The sequence below is a fragment of the Pseudopipra pipra genome, chromosome 22 (genome assembly GCF_036250125.1).
Source record: "Pseudopipra pipra isolate bDixPip1 chromosome 22, bDixPip1.hap1, whole genome shotgun sequence".
Lineage (NCBI taxonomy): Eukaryota > Metazoa > Chordata > Aves > Passeriformes > Pipridae > Pseudopipra > Pseudopipra pipra.
Window position 1 is genome coordinate 1,120,721 of NC_087570.1, and position 18,136 is coordinate 1,138,856.

The 18,136-nt window shown below is 47.4% G+C and overlaps 1 protein-coding gene across 4 annotated transcripts in view; it reads right to left on the reverse strand.

The window, feature by feature from the left end:
- The window catches only part of PRDM16 (PR/SET domain 16), a 262,890-nt gene that overhangs the window by 124,641 nt on the left and 120,113 nt on the right, over positions 1-18,136 (reverse strand). For all 4 annotated transcript variants that reach the window (XM_064678374.1, XM_064678373.1, XM_064678372.1 and 1 more), the window contains one exon: positions 2,385-2,435. In XM_064678374.1, the coding sequence (XP_064534444.1) occupies positions 2,385-2,435 (51 nt within the window). The remainder of the gene's footprint in view (positions 1-2,384; positions 2,436-18,136) is intronic.

An 18,136-nucleotide genomic window follows, 5' to 3' on the forward strand; every position in this document is an offset into this window, starting at 1 on the left:
ATATAGTGGGAAAATACTTTTTTTTTTTTTTTGTTCCAAGTCAAATATAACAATCTCTGCTATGCTACATCTTCAGACTTCTCACTGCCTTTCAGTTCATGAATAGTTATGTAAAAGAGCTTTTTCCCCCCCCAGCAGGTTAACAGCAGAGATAATTCTGGATCAGTTTTTAAGCAGAGATTCCTCCCTGCACATCCTCCCTACCCCACTGCCATCCCCTTCCCTTCCCTGCCTTCTCCTGGTTTTACAGATTCTTTTCCCTGCATTCCAGATTTTTATTTCTCTTTCTAGTCCTCGTCAGTGCCCAGTTCTGAACCTGTGATACAGCAAAGGAGCCACTGCAGTGATGGTCTCTGCAGCTCCAGTTTAAACCAGCCCACCCACCACAGTCACATTTGTCTTCAGTCACCTTCTCGCCACCAACTTATCTCTGAAGGAACAGGAATAAATTGAAGTCAAATCTCAACTATTGTGTCTTCAGGGGTATGACAGCTGAGTGATTCAGAGAGGCTGGGAGAGGGGATCTGCTCCCGGGAGGGTTTTGTACCCCCGGAGCCAAACGCCGGAGTGCTCCTTCCAAACAATTTTAAGACACCACAAAAAACGTCCAGAATGATTTCTCATTCTTTATTTTTCATTTTCTTCTGACTGAAAAGCTGTCTCACAGTAGTCTTTTCACAAGCCATAAAGTTTAGACTTGAACTCTTTACCTTACTGCTCTGACCTCCTTTACCCCAGCTGTAAAACCCTATTGCCCATCCTTCAATAAATTTATCACCTCATAAACCCACTAGTGCTTCTCTACAATGCATTTAAAAGACACAAGTGGAAGGCCAGTCCTTTCCCCCTTGTCAAATATCATAATTGTCCAGTTTTATATCTGCAGTACAGGAAATATTTAGGGACATGGTATTTTACAAAGACCTGTAGTTTTTACCACAGTCTCGAAATAGAAGGAATGAAGTTTAAATACAAACCCAAGGATTGAACATAGAAAGGTGCCAGTCTCCTGTTTCCTTCTACCCTGTTTCACACAACTCCTGCTCTATTTAGGGCACATTCTGGAGGTGGGGATGGCGAATTCATCTGTGATCCTGGAATTAAAGGCTGCACAGGAACCGGCAGAGCTTTTACTCCACCCTCGTGGGAAGTGAGTTTGATAATAAGAACCTGCCACCTTGTCACCACGTCTGTCCAGACAAAAGGATCCCACAGAGGCAGAGACAGACACCCCGTGAGTTATGGAGATGCCCAAGGTAAAAAGTTCAGCTCTGCTGCCACAGGTCCCTCCTGAGGTCACTGCGTGGTCAGAGGATGTTCCCCGTCGGGAGCCCGGCTGGCGAAAATAAAACCTGCTTTTTTTGTGCGTGGTAAGAATAGAACAGTCCACACTGGACATGCATCTAAATACCTTTTCCCAACCTAACTTTGGAGCCTGACAAGTATTACATTTCACTTTGTTTGCCAGAGTGAAACAGGAGTTTGCTTTCAGCTCCCCGAGTCAAGGAGCAGCAGCGATGCTGCAGGAACAGCAGTGGCAGCTGTGGCAAGTTCCAATCTCAAATATTCCCCACTCCCAAAAACTTTACAAACAGGACTGTGAATATCCTTCATAAGACAACTGCATAGGAAAGGAACCACAAACAACTCCCTATTTAAATGAGGACACACCAGCTCCAGCATCCAAGAGGCTCTAATCAAACACAACTTGTAACACTTTAATTAGTGAAGCCATTAACCAACAGATAGACACAGGAAAAAAATCTCATTTTAGTGCTTCTGAGAATAACTCCAACCAGAATAGTAGCCTGGCTACCAAAATACGTTGTGCTGAGGCTGCCTCAGAGCTCCAATGAAGACATTTATACAGCTGGGCTGACTGAGGAACACATTTTCTCTGGTCAGTGTTAGAGTTATAAGCACCACAGTGTGATGAAAAGCACCAGTAACACATCACATGAGTCAAGTTTTACCCTTTCACATGTCTACTCCTTTTCCCTTGGACTTCACATAAGCCACATTTACACGGTGAAGTGACCTCCAAAAATTTAGCACTTTTAACAAAGGACCAACATTTTCTTTTACTGGAAAAGAGGTAAATGAGGTTTTCTGATTTGGGCCAGCAGCTGTTTATGTTGTAGCAGAGTCAAGGAACACCTCAAACTATTATTTTCTCTTTCATAATAACTGGAATCACAAAAAGACAGCAGAATATGCCAATAGAACCACAACACTTAATCCAAAACAGCAACAGCAAATACTGGAAAGCTTTTATGACATTATTGCGACAGACACACTTTGGGACAAATGTGAGAAAAAAAGGTCCAGGTCTGTTTCAGAGCCAGGGAATAAAACAAGTCACAAAAGATTGAGCCACATCCTACCTTTTTTATATTGCCCTCTTGGGAGGTCACCTCGGGATCAGTCAGTATTTGCTGGGGAAAAACAGAACAGAAACAAAAGAGAGTTGAGTCACAACTAAGAATGTTACAAGATAATAGGGATGATTGCTGTGGTTGTGATGAGGATGATTATAATAATGATGAAGATAATAATAACAACATTATCAATTATATTTATTATCAATATATATCAGTGTTATATACTATATATTGATACAGTAGTTATATTATATATCAATATAATAGATGTATAAATTACCAATAATAATGCAATAACAGCAACAACAACATCAACAACAATAAATTATTAATAGTATATTATAAAGAATAATGGCCAAAACTCTCAACTGCAGAAGAGTAACCCAGCCATGGTGGGAGCTGGATGGAGGGCTGAGACCAGAACTATTAGAGAATCATGGAGTCAGAATGTACTGAGGTGGAAGGGACCCGTCAGGATCAATATTTGGAGGTTTTCTGTAGCTTTTCTAAATAATTCCCTTACATTTGGCTGGCAGTGCTCCTTCCCCAGCTGGCAGGGCTGTGACCATGGGCACTAAGGGAATGGGGGCCCTGGAGCAGGAACAGCCCCGGGATGCTCTGGCCCCCCCAGCGCTCCCGGCGGCTGCTCAGGGAGCTCCTTAATTCCCCCTCCAGCAGAGGTGTGGGGGAACAAGTCATTAAATCGCTGCTGTGCTCCACCTCAGATTAGCTCCAGGTCAGCAGGCTTTCGGGGAGGTCAAGTACCTCAACTTTCCATCCCCCTGGATACCCCAGCAGGGTAAACACGCCGGGAAGGGACCGGCGAGGATTGGAGCAGCTCCCGGGGCTCAGGGGCTGCGATGGCCGAGGGTAAACACGAGGAAAGGAGAGAGGAGCAAGGGAAGGGAAGGGGGAAGGAGAACGGGAAGGGACCAGAGAGAAAAGGAAAGGAAAGGAAGAACCCTAAACCATTCTGTGCTTTCCACAGACACTGAAACTGCGGCTTCAAAAGTAGCTGAGAGCAAATGGGATCAAGAGGTGAATCCCAGAGCCATAAAAACCTGTGTGTTCCTGTCCCTGTGCACATCCCTACACTGACAACTCCCCGGGGGTCACTGCAGTGAACTATCCATCCTGAACCATCCATCCTGCCCAGCCAGGAGTGTCCCCTACCTGCCCGGGAATGCCGGCTGCTCCCGAGGGCTCTCCCCGGGAACCAGCAACCCCAGAACCTTTGGAGAATTAGGCCACGGAGCTTCCAGAGATGAAATACAGATGCTAAATGACTGGAAAGCCTCAGTGGGATGCTGCTGCCTCCAAATGAAGACACTTAAGTGCAATTATTATCTGCTAAACCCCTTTAAATAACAATTGGTTACATCTGTGCCTTCAGATGCTTAATCCACCCGTTCAACGTGACCATAAACGTGGAGGGGAAAGAAAACTCAAATGAAGTGCAAATTGGGCTGTGGTGGAGTCCTGTATAAACAGGCTTAAGAGTCAGGAATTCCTGAGTCGGGATCTGGATGCCAACACAAGCTTCCTTTTGTTGGTTTGCACAGAGCTGTGCTCAAGGGGCAAGTTCTGGTCCTCGAAGGTTTTTTTTTTTTCTTTTTTTTCCTTTCAATTCATAGCAGATCCCAAATTTCAAAATTCTAAGAAAACACAATTCCTGTAAAAATTATTTCATACCTATTAAAAAATGGTAATTGTGCAGAAACCCTCAGTGGTGCTGATCCCACTGCTCATCTGAAATATCCAAAAGTGGCTGATTTTTGACTTTTCTTCTATTACAGAACTTCTGGGGAAACAAACCCTGATTTCATGAAGAATTTCAGCTTCAGTGGAACCCTCTCCACACTCAAACTGTCAGAACATGGACATTTAATGGTGATCACAGTTCTTGTGCTGAACTGGGTATTAAAGGTCTTTTCCAACCTTAAGGATTCCATGATTCTGAGTGTGAAAAAGCCTTTTAGCAATGGTGGGAGACTAAGAACTGGGTTTGGATTATATTTTCTGTCCTTTCTTTACACCTGATTTAAAAAAAGATATCCAATCTGCCACAGACCATCTGCCCTGGCTGGGCCATGACCCACAGCCTGAATGCCCTCAGTGTCCCACTTCCCCAGCCAGCAGAGCCAGCAGAGTTTGACACTGGGATGGTGTTGGGATTGGTGGGGTGTCTGTGTGTGTGTAGGGGCAGAGGCCAGAACCCCAAACCTGCTGCTGCCCAACAGCTGCCAGGGCTCTGACTGAGTCCCCAGAAACCTTCCTGGGGGGTGGAGGAAACCTCAGAATTCTTCTTCTGCGTTCCCAGTGTGGAATAAACAGTGTGTGACAACACCTGCGTGGTCAGACAGCAGCTCAGGAGTCACACAGGTACCCTGGCACAGCCTGGGAGAGCCCTCTCCATGCCCAGGGAGAAGGGGGTGATGCAATGTGGGATGTACATGGCACCTCCTCACTGAAGGGGAAAGGGAGATGGAGGGAAAGCGAGTTCCAGATGTGATGTTTATTAATAAGAATAACAAAAGATACTTTGAAAATCTACTCATTGGGTAATTTTAGCTCAGGCTGGACTTTGTCTTGTGCGAATGCCGTGAGACTAAATATAGAGCTGGACGTGTGCTGGGGGCTGCACTCCTGCACTTCACACAGATGTTCCTAAATGTACTCAGAATTTACACCACAGGCTTTTTCTATCAACTGAGATGTTGATTTTAGCCAAGGGAAAGACAACATGTCAGCAGCAGCCACGTCAGAGCAGGCTGTGCTGTGGGACTGGGCTGGAGGTGGATCTGCCCCGGCGATGGATTTCACCTCCTTCCCTTTCCTGGGTCCAGGGAACTGGTGGCAACACAATCCTGACTCAGTTACATCAGTTGGGGATGTGCTATAATTTTTGCAAAGCCCCCTGAATGTATACTAAACATGTCAAGTAACACCATGTGATTCTTTTTGAAAAACAGTTTACAAGCTGGCATTCTGCAGCTGCAGTTAACCCTAATTTGATTACATTACCGAGACAGATCACAATGAGCTTATGTAAATAGTAACGTTATCCATTCATTCCCTGAGCTCAGATAAACTGTCATTTCAGAAAAAGAAAACCTCAACCAAAACTTCAATAGGCACGGCCTGATGCATTCAGCAAACCCCGAAGGCAAAGAAGATGACAGAGTGGAACCAGCCCCTGCTGCACCTCTGAGAATCGTGATTTTAAAGAGGTGTTTACACTTCTGCTCCGAGTTGGAAAGAGAGGAGAATGCCTAGTAATTGCACAGAGGTCAATAGGTAGGTAATAGCACTTTTTCCAATAACTTGGTCTTCATTTTCGTGTTAATTTTTAGTAAGAGCTCAGTACAACACCAATGGTGTCACTAAGACAAAGCTAAATGAGCACTTCAGTGCTTCAACCAGTGCCTGGGCACCTGCCCTTGACATTCACCCTTCCCAAGCCATCCTGCCCAGGTCAGCACTATGGGGACATCACTGCCAGCTCTGGAACATGGGCTGTGCCACCTGCACTGTCTCAAACCTGCCTCTTCTTCAGGGAACACCACACAGCTGGTTCATGGAAAGAACCGCCTTGAAAACACTCACTTTGCCTCAAATTAGCTGAGGGCCTCTGATTCCTACTTGCACACAAGTTCACATTAATATTTCAGATGAAATCACAGGCTGTGACCCTTCTGTGCCTACTTTGTGCTGTTAATAGCTGAGTTAATGGCAGAGTGACTCTGCCTGGCTGCAGTGCAGTGACCACACCAGTCCCTTGGAGCACTGGAGAACAGCACGATGTGCAGAGCAAACAGCTCCTCCCAGCCAGCTTGTTGTGGCTCTAGAAAACATCTCAGGTCATAGAATCATAAAATCACAGAATATCCTGAGCTGGAAGGGACCCACAAAGATCATCAGAGTGCAGAACTCCTGGCCCTGCACAGGACAGCACCAAGAACCCCACCATGAGCCTGAGAGCCTCGTCCAGACACTCCTCGAGCTCTGGCACCCTTGTGCTGCTGAGCACCAGCCAGAGCAGCAGAGCAATCCTGCAGCTGGATGGACAGTGTCCATCCCAGCCCTGACCAGGCTGTGGTCTCTGAGCAGGTGAAACCATTTGGACACAACTGTGTGTCTGCACAGAGGCACCTCTCCTGTCCAGCACAGGGAGCAGCTCGGATGTTCACACCTTTCCCTGCACCTCTCTTCCACTCCAGCTCGGAAGATAACGCTGCTGGTAAGCCCCAAATCTTGTTCTTCCTAATTCCCATTAATTATTCCCTTACAAGTTTTATCCTGCCATCTCCTGAGAGTGCTGGCCCCGGCCCATGAGGTGTTTAATTGAGCAGTATCAGTGAAATGAGCTGAAACACAAATGTCTCCATCCATAAGTGCTCTCCTGGGCAGGCCAGGAGCACAAAGCACCCTGTGGGACCCAGCCCTCCAGCACAGAGCACCAAAACCCATGGCAGGTATTCCATGGGGATCCCCCTTCAGTCTGAGTGCTCTGGGCTGCAGCTCCAGGGTGTCCCTGGGAATGACCATGCCCAGGACACTCCTTGGAGACAGGGCTGGGATGGGGGGACTGCTGGGACAACTTAATCTGAATTACAACTGGCTGCTGGGACAGGAGGGCTTGGCTCTGACACACACAGAGACTCTTTATAACTCCAAATATATTATCACAGAATCACAGAATGGGTTGGGTTGGGAGGGACCTCAGAGATCTTGTTCCAAGGACACCTCCCACTATCCCAGGTTGCTCCAAGCCCTGTCCAACCTGGCCTTGGACACTTCCAGGGATCCAGGGGCAGCCACAGCTTCTCTGGGCAACCTGTGCCAGGGTCTCCCCATCCACCCAGGGAAGAATTCCCAATGTCCCATCTGTCACCTTGAAGCCATTCCCCCCTGTCCTGTCCCTCCAGGCCCTTGTAAATAGTCTCTCTCCATCTTTCTCCTCAGCTCCCTTCAGGGACTGGAAGGCCCCAATTAGGTCACCCCAAAGCTTCTCTTTTCCAGGCTCTTTATATATACACATGTATTTTCAAACACAGCAGCCAACAGCCCACACAATCACATCACAGCAGTGATGTGCATCCATGGGAAAACCAGAGGGAGAGGGAACCCACAGAAAACCATTTCAGCACTGGGAATCTGTTCCTTTGGCCATATCGTTAAAATACAGGGATTTCATACAATTCTCTGGCCAAAAATGTATCAACATTTTACATTTTCTGTAGTTGGTAAATTTGTGAACCCTATTAACTAGAGGAAATTTTCAATATCCTGCCTTGGGAATTTCGAGTGAATGTGCCTGGAATTAAGAGGAAAGGGAGGAAAAAGCTCTTCTCTGAGAGGAAGAATTTCCTTTCCTGGCTGCTGAGGGGAGGAGGATGAACAGCACTGCTCTGACTGGCAAGAAACAAGCCACGGGCTGAAAAGAGGATAAAGAATAAACCAAGTATTCACTGCTAAGGGCTACCCCAGCACAATTGGGAGCACTGTAGAGCAGCCAAGCTGTGGTTTGTGGACCAGCAACAGCCCCAAAGCCGTGGCTTGCTCTCCACACACCATTTTATAACCATTTATTTTTCAGCTGGAAGTGGGAACAAAAAGGTGGTGCAGCACTGCAGGAAAAATGTGCAAAATTAGCAGAGATCCACAGCCCAGAATTTCTGGGAATCCACTGCAGGAATACCTCTGCACTTGCTCAGGCCTCTCTGTTTGCCCACTTCAGAACAAAACACAGTTTACAGTGACCCGGGACAGGGGTTCAAATGAAAGGAACATCCTAAGTCATCCTTTAGTATGAAACAGCAGGTTTGTACCCCACAGAATGAACTTCCATGGACCCAGAAGGGTGCAGGGAAATGTCAGGGGCAGATAATGTTGAGAAAAATTAGTGTTTAAGAACAAAATATTGCTTAAGAACAAAGACTCCCAGAAAGAAAATAAACACGTGATTTACATCCAGGGTATCACAACTTCTGCATCACTCATTTTTCAAGACAGAACTGCTCTGTGACATCGGGATGGAGTTCACTGGAACCACCAGGAAGTCAAACAGGATCTAATGGGGAGCGTTTGCAGTGACTTCAATGAGCTGAGGACTCGCCACCCTCAGCCAAGACAAACACGAGAGGGGACTGATTAGGAAATGTCACCGTTTCTGCTGCCAAGCACTCAGGGCCTGGTGATAGGAGAGCATTAACCATAATCTTGCAGTCTTTAGGGGCTCTTTGATTTTATATTGCATTCTTATCGGGTTCTTAAAGCCCAGTGTTAATGAGCACGAGAAACTCACTTGAGAGTTTGGCAGTTTTGCTAAAAGAAAACATATTTCACTCAGTCCCTGTGTCCCTGGATGTGAGCTGGGGATCATTTCCCTCTCCTCTGGTGCCACACAGGACCTCTCACTGTTCTCCTTCTCCATCCCAGTAACCCAACATCACCTTGACCAACCAGCTCTTCACTGTCACCGCTGGAAGAAAACAGGTTTTGCCAACTGTGAGAATTGTCCCATCCCTGGCAGTGCCCAAGGCCAGGCTGGTGGCATCTGGAGCAGCCTGGGCTGGTGGAAGGTGTCCCTTGGCAGGGGGGTGGAAATAAATGCTTTTTAAGGTCCCTTCCAACCCAAACCATTCTGTGAGTCTGTGGCTGAGATCCTTAAGGACCCTGGAGAGGAGAGGAACATTTTTACAGTAAGTGCACACCCACTGCACCCCCTTTTGGCAGCAGACAAGTGATCCCTGAATGCAGAGCAAGCCCCAGTTAATAACACAAGCCTCTAAGTCTGGTGTTTTCCTCACTTCGTGAAAGACCTCCCAGAAAAGAAATATGTAACAGCACACAGGAGAAAAAAAGAAAAAAGAAATCATTTTCTTTTTAAAATCCCCTTACAAATACTGTCTCCAACTCCCTTTTTCCTGCAGGGAAATTCCATTTTTAAACTGAATTCTTGGAGAGATGAGACACTTCTCTCTGTGTCTGGCACCGAGCAGTGTATAAAGTCTAAGGATTAAAACAGAATTTGCAAGTATTGAATTGTATCTGATTTACTCAGTTTGTTCATCCTCAGCCCTGGAACGTGCCTGGCAGCCTGTTCTGCTGAATCAAGCCCGAGATCCTGGGACACAAGGTGCTTCTGAACTGCAAACCAGCCCCATCTTCCCTCCCAGCACACAGAAAATAGCAGCAGGATGGAAGTTTAAGGTCATCAGCTCTAAATTCTCTCTGTCACGGAACCACATCACACAATCACTTAATGTAGCCAGAGCCATTTATTATCTGAGCAAAAATCATCTTGAGGAGTGAAGTGTAATGTTTTGGTTAACAGATAAAGCTCGGCTGTTTGTGGGGATGTAAATGGATTGGATGGTTAAATCCAGGCATATACAATCCATCCATCTTCTGCTCTCGACCCTTTTTAGTTATAAAAATGACCTTGATATTGGCAGAGTCATATAAACGAACTTCCTCCGTACTTCATCTATTGATAAGCTGTTTGTTGGGATGATCAGTAATAATCATAAGTAAATAAAGAGAGACTGTTCATCATCTCGTAATGGCAGCGCTGACACGCACGTGGGCTGACGGATGGGGACCTCTGGGCTCTGGCTGAAGAGCTCATAGCTCATATTAAATTACAGCCTTTCCACCCAGGACACGCAGTGACACATAAATCTATATAAAGCAACACAGTGCACTCAGAGCTCGGTGTCCAATCATACCTGGGGTGACCAGGGTGGCTCAGAAAACACCCTCAAAGGGAACAAGTGCTGCAGTGGGTTCAGCAAAGACACCCTCCAGTCCCTGGAGTCATTCAGGATTTCACTGCCAGTCACTGATGCCTCCCTTTGGGGGGGTTCACGTGCAGCTCATCACGGAATCGTTTCGCACAATCATTTTGGAAAAGGCCTCCAAGATCATCCAAGCTCTCATTCTCAGACTGTTTCAGTTCCCCACATGCCCAGTCACAAGCACAAACATAAAAGCCAACCTGCAGCTCACTGAACTTGCACCCAGAGTTTGCCAGGCCCCAGCTCAGTAAAGCACAGCTCTGGTTAGAGCTGGTCCCAGTTCTTCCCAGTAAGAGCCCTCCCTGTAACCCCAGTCGTGCACCAAGTGAAAGAGCTGTGCTGGGGCTGGAAACGGGATCATTAATCACACTTGAAGGGCAACATTCCCACCAACTTCCAGAGCCTGAAGTGGGAAATGCAGTGTCTCATTTAGCAGCTCGGCTTTGCTGCTCGTGCCCCAAAGAGCTCCCTGGTTCCGTGCAGGGGAGTGGGGCTGTCTGGGAATGCATGGCACTCCCACAGAGGGGATGGGATATGTCAGCTTGATACCCATCAGCGGGATAACCCAACTGTCACTTTAACATGACAAGGTCACCTGCAGTCAGCCTGGAGCAGGAAGAAAAATGGCCCATTAAAGCCCCAGAACTGAGAGAGAAACACGAGGCTGCCGAGGGGACGCCCGAGTCCGGCGCCTTTGGGGGAAGATCCAGATGTTCAGTGCCCCTGTGCAGGGATAATCTGTCCTGAGAGCAAGAGAAGATGGTGACCAGTGCAGCCACCACGGGAGCCCAGCACAGGGGCTTGAAGGGAGTTACAGCACTTAATTCTCATTTAATTCAGCAAAATAAGTGTTTGAGAAACTGAAGATCTGAAGGGCCTTGGATGGGCTCTGAACAGGATGGGAATTCTCTGTACTGGGGTCTTTCTTTTCTGTGTTAACCTCAAGGAGCAGCTTCTGCTGTGCCACCCTCTGCCACTTGTGCTCTCAAAGTCAGAGTAAGGACTTACCCTGAGCTGGAAAGTCAACCTGGAGAGGAACTCCCTGTGGTGACACCGGCAAGGAAAGAGCAACAGAGGGACAGAAAAGGGCACTTTGTCTCCCTTTATTCGGAAGTGATATTAAGCAAATGATACTCTCTAGAAAGAAAAGTTAACAGGGAATTATTCTGTAGCCCAACTTCAGCCATTGGCACAATCAGCTTTTTATTGAAAAGGCACACAGAGCTATTTATCTGAATTGATAGGGGTGCCAGGTGAGCTCCCTTTTAAGAGCTGTAGAAACAATCTCAGACCAAACTGGATAATATTATGCTTGGAATGATAATATTGTGTTTGGAAAAGGTCAATATTTTATTTAATCAGACAGACAGAGAGTGGGTGGCAATTTCAAGGCATTTTCTGGAGACAGGAATTCAGGGAGTCCAAATAGAAATAAGTTTTTGGGGCTTTTTCTTGGGCAGCCAATGTCTTCCACAGGTAGGAATTTGTGTTTAGGGTGTCCAAGGCCATGATATAACAGGGTGGGTGGAGCTCCAGAGCTTTGGGGGGAAGCTGAGTGCCCACAACTGCACTTTGCAGCTGGGTTGTAAAGCAGCCACATCTCAGGAACGGGCAAATCAGAGACTTAAAATCACCAGCTACAAAAAAATTAACCTAAGGTAATAGTTCATCTTTAGAGCACTGGTATAAATAAATATGAATCACTTCTCAACAGCCATCTATGCCAGTGTATCATGTCCTGTGCTGTGTGTGGTAAGCTGGGGAGGAAACAACCAGTTTTCACTTCTCAGGTACACAAAACTGCTCCTGAGACATCACACCCATGGTTACAGAGTGGTTTGGTCCCATTTCCAAAACCTCCTAAAACAGAAGCAGCAAAAAGAATTCAAGAGTGAGAGAGAGCTTTTATCCTTGTTGATATTTGACAATATTTCCATATTTATGCTCTTACTAGTATTATTCTTGTATTCCCCATTCTAGTAAGGTCCTAGAAAGGATGGAACCTTAAGAATCCCTCAAAAGCCTCTCAAAGGCTTTCAAAGTAATCCTCAGGGAGAAGGCTGAAACCTCTTGGTTAGCAGTGCAAGGATGCCCCAAGTCTCTTGAGAACTCCCGAGCTGGAGCCCTGCAGACATCCCAGGCAGCTCCTCCACCCACCCCAGGCACTGCATCCCAGCCAGAGCAGCTCCTGCCCCACAGGATGGGACACATCCACACCCCAGGAACTCAAACCTGCTACTTTCTTCTTCCAAAACAGCAGCAGAGAAAGGCTGACCCCAGCTGAGCCTCCCTCAGCTGTTCCCAGGTGCAGCTCAACATTCCTCTGTATCAACACTGTACTGGAGACAAATTCTGGCCCTGGACAAGCCAATTCTGGAATCTCTGCAGAAGATTTTCCTGGAGGAAGCCAAAATGGCCAGGAGATTTTTTAAACAATTCCCTTGGCTAAGAGATTTTTTTAAAAATTCCACATGCTGTCCTTGGTAACCCCAGTTATTTGCTGTTGGAATCAAACTGGGTTCTACGTCTGGAGCTCCTTCAGAACAGCATCAGAAAAAAAAAAAAAAGGAAAAAAAAGGACCTTTTTTCACGAAAGGTTTTGAAGAGCACACACAGCCCTTATTGTTACTCAGCACTCCAAGTAAAGTTCTGAGGAAAATCTTGGGAGATCCAGCCCCGAGCATTGATTACAAGGAGTTTTTAATCTCGTGCCAAAAGGAACATTGAGGTTACAAGATGGCTCCACACACCATCTTGCCAAATAGCACTTCTGTTTACATCTTCAGAGCCACCACCAATAGATCATAGACAAAGAAATGTCCATAATGCACCAGCTGCTGGAAATGAAATGTGTTTAAGCCACTGAAGAGGGTTTAATGAAGTAAAGCATTTTTGTGACTGCCAGCCCAAAGTAAATAATCACTGATGTGAGCAGAGTTAAGAGACCCTGACTCACCAAATAATCTCAGTGTGCCATCAAGGAAGCTGCTGCTTTGTGGGAATAACATAACAGCACTTGAACATTCTCATAAACTTGGTTCTTGTCTTCCCCAACACCCTGAGCCTCTGGGGGCTGAGGAAGTGTAAAGAGAACTTTACAACATGTGCAGGCTCTACCAGCTGGTGAAAGTACCAAGGGTTTAATTCCCTGCTCTGAAAGTCAAAGCTATGGAAACAAGAGTCCTCAGAACACCAGTAAAAAGGTGAAATCCCTGCTTTGACTGATGCACGATGAGCACGTGATTCAAACCAGTCCAGACAATCCAGGGGTTTGGAGTAACTCACTGCACAGCTCCCCAGGTCAGAGCTTTGGGGTTTTCACATCCCTGAAAACCTCCCAGGACGTGCCAGCACAGCTGGGAAGGGCTCAGCCCCACACTCCCCCAGCAGACACAGCCAGGGGATTATTCTATCCAGGCACTGCCCTGGGCACTGTCCTGCAGGATCCTGCATGGAATCAGCTCTGCAGGTGAGCAGAACACCCCTCCTTCCCTGGGAAAGGAGCACGAGAGAACATCCCCATCCCTGTTCTGTTCTCAGCCCCTCTGTCCACACAACCTCTGTGACTGTCCTGACAACCTGGGTAACATCTACACTGCTTTCCCCTCTGAGGATGCACAGTGAAATGACCAGCTGAGCACAAAGCAAGAAACACAGCCAAGGAAGGGACAAAACAGCCTTGCTTTTGGTTTTTATATTAAAAACAAACAACAAAACCCAACCAACCAACCAACCAAAAAGAGCTGCTACTCTGCAGAGGGAGATCTGGCCCTGCAGATTTTCTGTCCTCAGTCACATGAAAAGAACACACAAAACAGTATTTGCAACATTATCTCACGAGCCCCAGCAGCAGAATTCAGGTTACAGGTCTGTGGGTTACATGCATTTATTTCCCACGTATTTCCTGCAATCTGGTTCAATTATGAATTGGCCTGCTTTTCCCTTTTTGCAGAATATAAAACCCCTTTCCTTGCACCACATAATTGTGTTCCGTGGCAGACCTGGCATCCATCATTGCCCCGCTGTCCCCTGCCTAAAAGATAAAACATCCACAGGGTAATAAATGTCAAACTATGATTATTGATGCTTTCAATTAAATTGATTATCTATTTGAGGGGCAGAGCAGGGTGATTTATTGCTGTCTCTTTATGTTGCACTTGGCACAGCGGCTTCCCTGAAAGGTGGGTCAGTGCTTGGGCTCTTTCCACTGATTTTCTATTAAATCTGATTTTTCAGAGGTGGCTCACAACCATTCCAGTGCTTGGTGTGCTGAAATGGCACCGGATCCAGTTGGAAACACATTGTTTACTGGTGTCTTCTGGACCGTGGGAAGCAATGTGGGAAAATAGAAAAGGAAAACTTCTAAGTCTGGGAGGACAGGATACACCCTTGATTTACATCCCTCATTCCAAAACTTTCATTTCCAGACTGCATTAGACAAAACCTGTGCCTAACCCTGAGCTCTGCTGAGCACTACCTGCCTCACCAGAGATGAGATGACCTTCGGCTCGTCACTGCATTGTGTTTTTATTAGTTTCAGATAACAGGAGCTATAAAATTCAAAGACATTTGCTCCCCAATGATAATCAGCAGCTGCTTCACAAACGAGGCTTTTGTTAACTGGCTGTGGGGACACGGGGTGACCTTTAGCTGATGATTTCCTGGAAGAAATGCCTGATGTGGCTGGACAACCCAGGACCACCTTCCACTGCTGCTCATTCTCCAAAGCACAGGACAGTTTGTTCCAGTCTGTTCCAAAAAGCAAATTTGGCTCAAACCCAGGCAACAGTCTCAGCAAGGGACGCATGTTTTGGGAATTGCCAGAAATTAGCAGGAGAAAATCATTAAAATTTCCTTAGTGTGTTGCTCCAAACACGTGTAAAGCTTCTCTTCAAGCAGGTAGACTGAGAGAATCTCAGTAACAAACCCCCCCACTCTCATGGGCAGTAAATTCCATGCTGACAGGCCACGGACTTGGAGACACTTAAGTTTGCTCCGTTATTCCCCTCATCTGACATTCCCAGATCCCAGGGAAGCTCCATGGTAGGGAACTCGTGGCTGAACTTCCCAGGGTGACAAGATGCCTGACCAAGTTTTCCACCATTTCTTATCAGAAGCACGTGGACAAAAAGCCCAACTGGCACACAAAATAGGAAATGAGTCTGCCTGGGAGACCTTGCTAAACAAGTGACTGAGCAGTGAGCCCAGGAACAGAGCAGGATCCCTGTCCCAGCTTTACACACAGGACACCCACTCTCCAGAACTCAGAAATGGAGTTCCAAGCTCCTTGGACCTGATCTTAGCAATAAGGCTGCCAGTCCTCCCCAGGTGCAAACACCTTTGGCCCCAGTGAGCTCAGAACTGCACACCCAGCAGCTCAGACTTTGAAGCCTGGCTTATCTGCAGGACTGTCACTGTCCCCTCTGCTGGGACGGAGCAAACAGCAGACAAGGGAGAAAGGAAAAGCAGAATTCCTGCAGTTCAGGTGAGGATGAACCATTTCACATTTCACAGAATCCCCAGAGCTGGAAAGGACCCACAGGGATCACCCAAGTCCAGCTCCTGGCCCTGCATTTGCCACGTTCCACCTCCATCCTGGCCCAGCCCAGAGGGCTTTGCAGCTCTGAATGGGTGAGGAGTCCACGAAACACTGAGATGGGACCAACTTCAGAGAGGAACCCCCAGCCCAAGGCAGACTGCAGGAGGTGTAAGGGCGGGTGTTAAAGCAGCATTTCCATTCAGAAATGCTGACTGCACCTGAGACTGCAGAGGGTGATGAGCCAGGCTGAAATCTGGTCAACTGAGTTACCAGTTAAAAGTCACCTCTCTAATAGCTTGGGTTCACCAGAACATCATTGTGGGCCATCAGCTCAGGTGAACAAGTGACAAAACCCCTACAACCCCCTGGTTTTTTAAATAAATGTCCCCTTTCAGAGTGTTAGACCCTGGTTGACCCACAAGAGCAGATCAGGGCAGGACTCCTTCCAGGTACAGCACAGCACCTGCACTGGCTGCCAAAGATGAGGCTTCAGGGAAGATTCCTGCTGCTGGAACATGTTTTCCAGCACTGGACATGTGGATCCCCACAGCAACCAACCACACTCCAGGGCAGCCAGTGCTGGGTCATTGAACTGGGAAGCTCGAGGAGAAAAAAACAGTGTGAGAAAGACCACAAGCAACAGGGAATTAGGACAAATTCTTTTAAAAGCTACAGATCAAAGGCAATTTGCTTTGGTGTCTCTGGACATCCAGGCTATTTCCATAAAAAGATAAATATATGTACTGTACAGTGTCTGTGGCCAGCCACTACCCCTGCAGCAGAGGTTAGAAAATGGGACATCTGGTTTCCAAAGGATCCCTGTGTGGCCACACAGAGTTGTAATTGTGGCAACAATTTGTGGAGAACATGAATGGATGTTTTTGGCTTAAGGATGACACTGAAGGCCTGGAGGGGAAAAAAAAGATGACCAAAAAAAACCAGCAGGAAACCCCATAAGGATGGAAGGCACTGACTTCCCTCCTTAGCCCACATCCAGGGCCTCCAGATGCAGGAAACAAATTCCCAGTGACCCTGTGTGGTGGAGGTTATGGCACCAGGGACCAGCTGCCAGAATGTGCCCGTTGTGGGGGAGCAGCGCTCGGGGTGAGGGTGTTTGCATATGGAAAGTGCCTGGACAGCTTCCAGCCCTCCAGAACCCAGCAAAAAGGCCCATGGACAGGGGCACAGGAGGAACGGGGTGTTCAGGTTCCTCCTGCCTGGCTCTGGCAGGGGCTGTGTGTCCGTGTCTGCACACCCACATCACCCTGCCCGGAGCTCCCTTTTCACTGCCCGACCATCAAACAAGAACTGAGCGAGTGACTCAAGGCCACTTGCTGGGGGTTATTTCACTGATTTGAGGGATCACCAAACTCCTTCCCCCTGAACAACTTGTGAACCGTGAGTCCCCTCCCAGCAGCCCACAAACACCCTCCCCACTGACGCCCCACACACGCGGGGTCACGGCACTGTCCCGGCAGCCCCGGGGGCTCAGCCCTCCACTCCCCACTCTGCATTCTTTGGACTGCAGCAATGTGATCAAAAAAAAAAAAAAGGGGGAAAAATATTTATTGCTGCCTCCCATCCAAGATTCTTCCTAAAATTAATTTTTCAAAACGTGCAGGGCAAAGTTCTGTCCCAGCACAGGCAAAGCAAAGGAGCTGGAGGCAGCTGCGGTCATTTACTCCTTCAAGTACTGTGGCTCACAGAGCCTTCCACCCAGCCCCAACAAAAACTTCCTAAATCATCCCAGAAGTTTGAATCACTCTCTCCTTTGCTCTCCTTCCCGTACTAAAGGCTCAGACGTGCCTCCTCCAAGGAAACTCACCCCTGGATTTGCTGGACTTGGTTTCGCGCAGAAAGTGCCGGAGCTCCCTGCTCTGGCAGAAGCCCTGTGAAAAGCCCAGCTCAAAAAGGAAACACATATTTGGCCTTCCAGCCTGTAACATTCAGACCTGGAGCCCAAAACAAACTGATTTTTCCCTCTCCCTGCCCTCATGTTCACTGAGCAGCACCGTTCCCATATCAGAGCACAAATCACTGCCTGCTGAGAGCCACGGGAGCGAAGGAGCCACAAACTGACCCCTCAGAACAGCATCTGCACTCTCAACACCATAAACCACCCCAGTCATGCTCTGGAGTTGTCTGACTAAAGGCAAGGTCCTTTTCCCCTTTTTTAATAGGGCCACATTGGAAATGTCACTGCCTTATCAGGGCAGCTGCCCAGCTATCAGCAGTGACCGGCCCAGCTGGGCTGTGCCACAGAGGAACCCAGCAGGCATCTGCTCTGTTTAACGCTCAGGAAGCACAGGGCAGGCTTTAAGAAGGATGCAGAGGATGTAATGGAGCCTCTAATGTGTTTAGGTTTCTCCAGTGGAATCCAGTTTTATCAGAAAACAAAGGTCCTGGCGGGATTA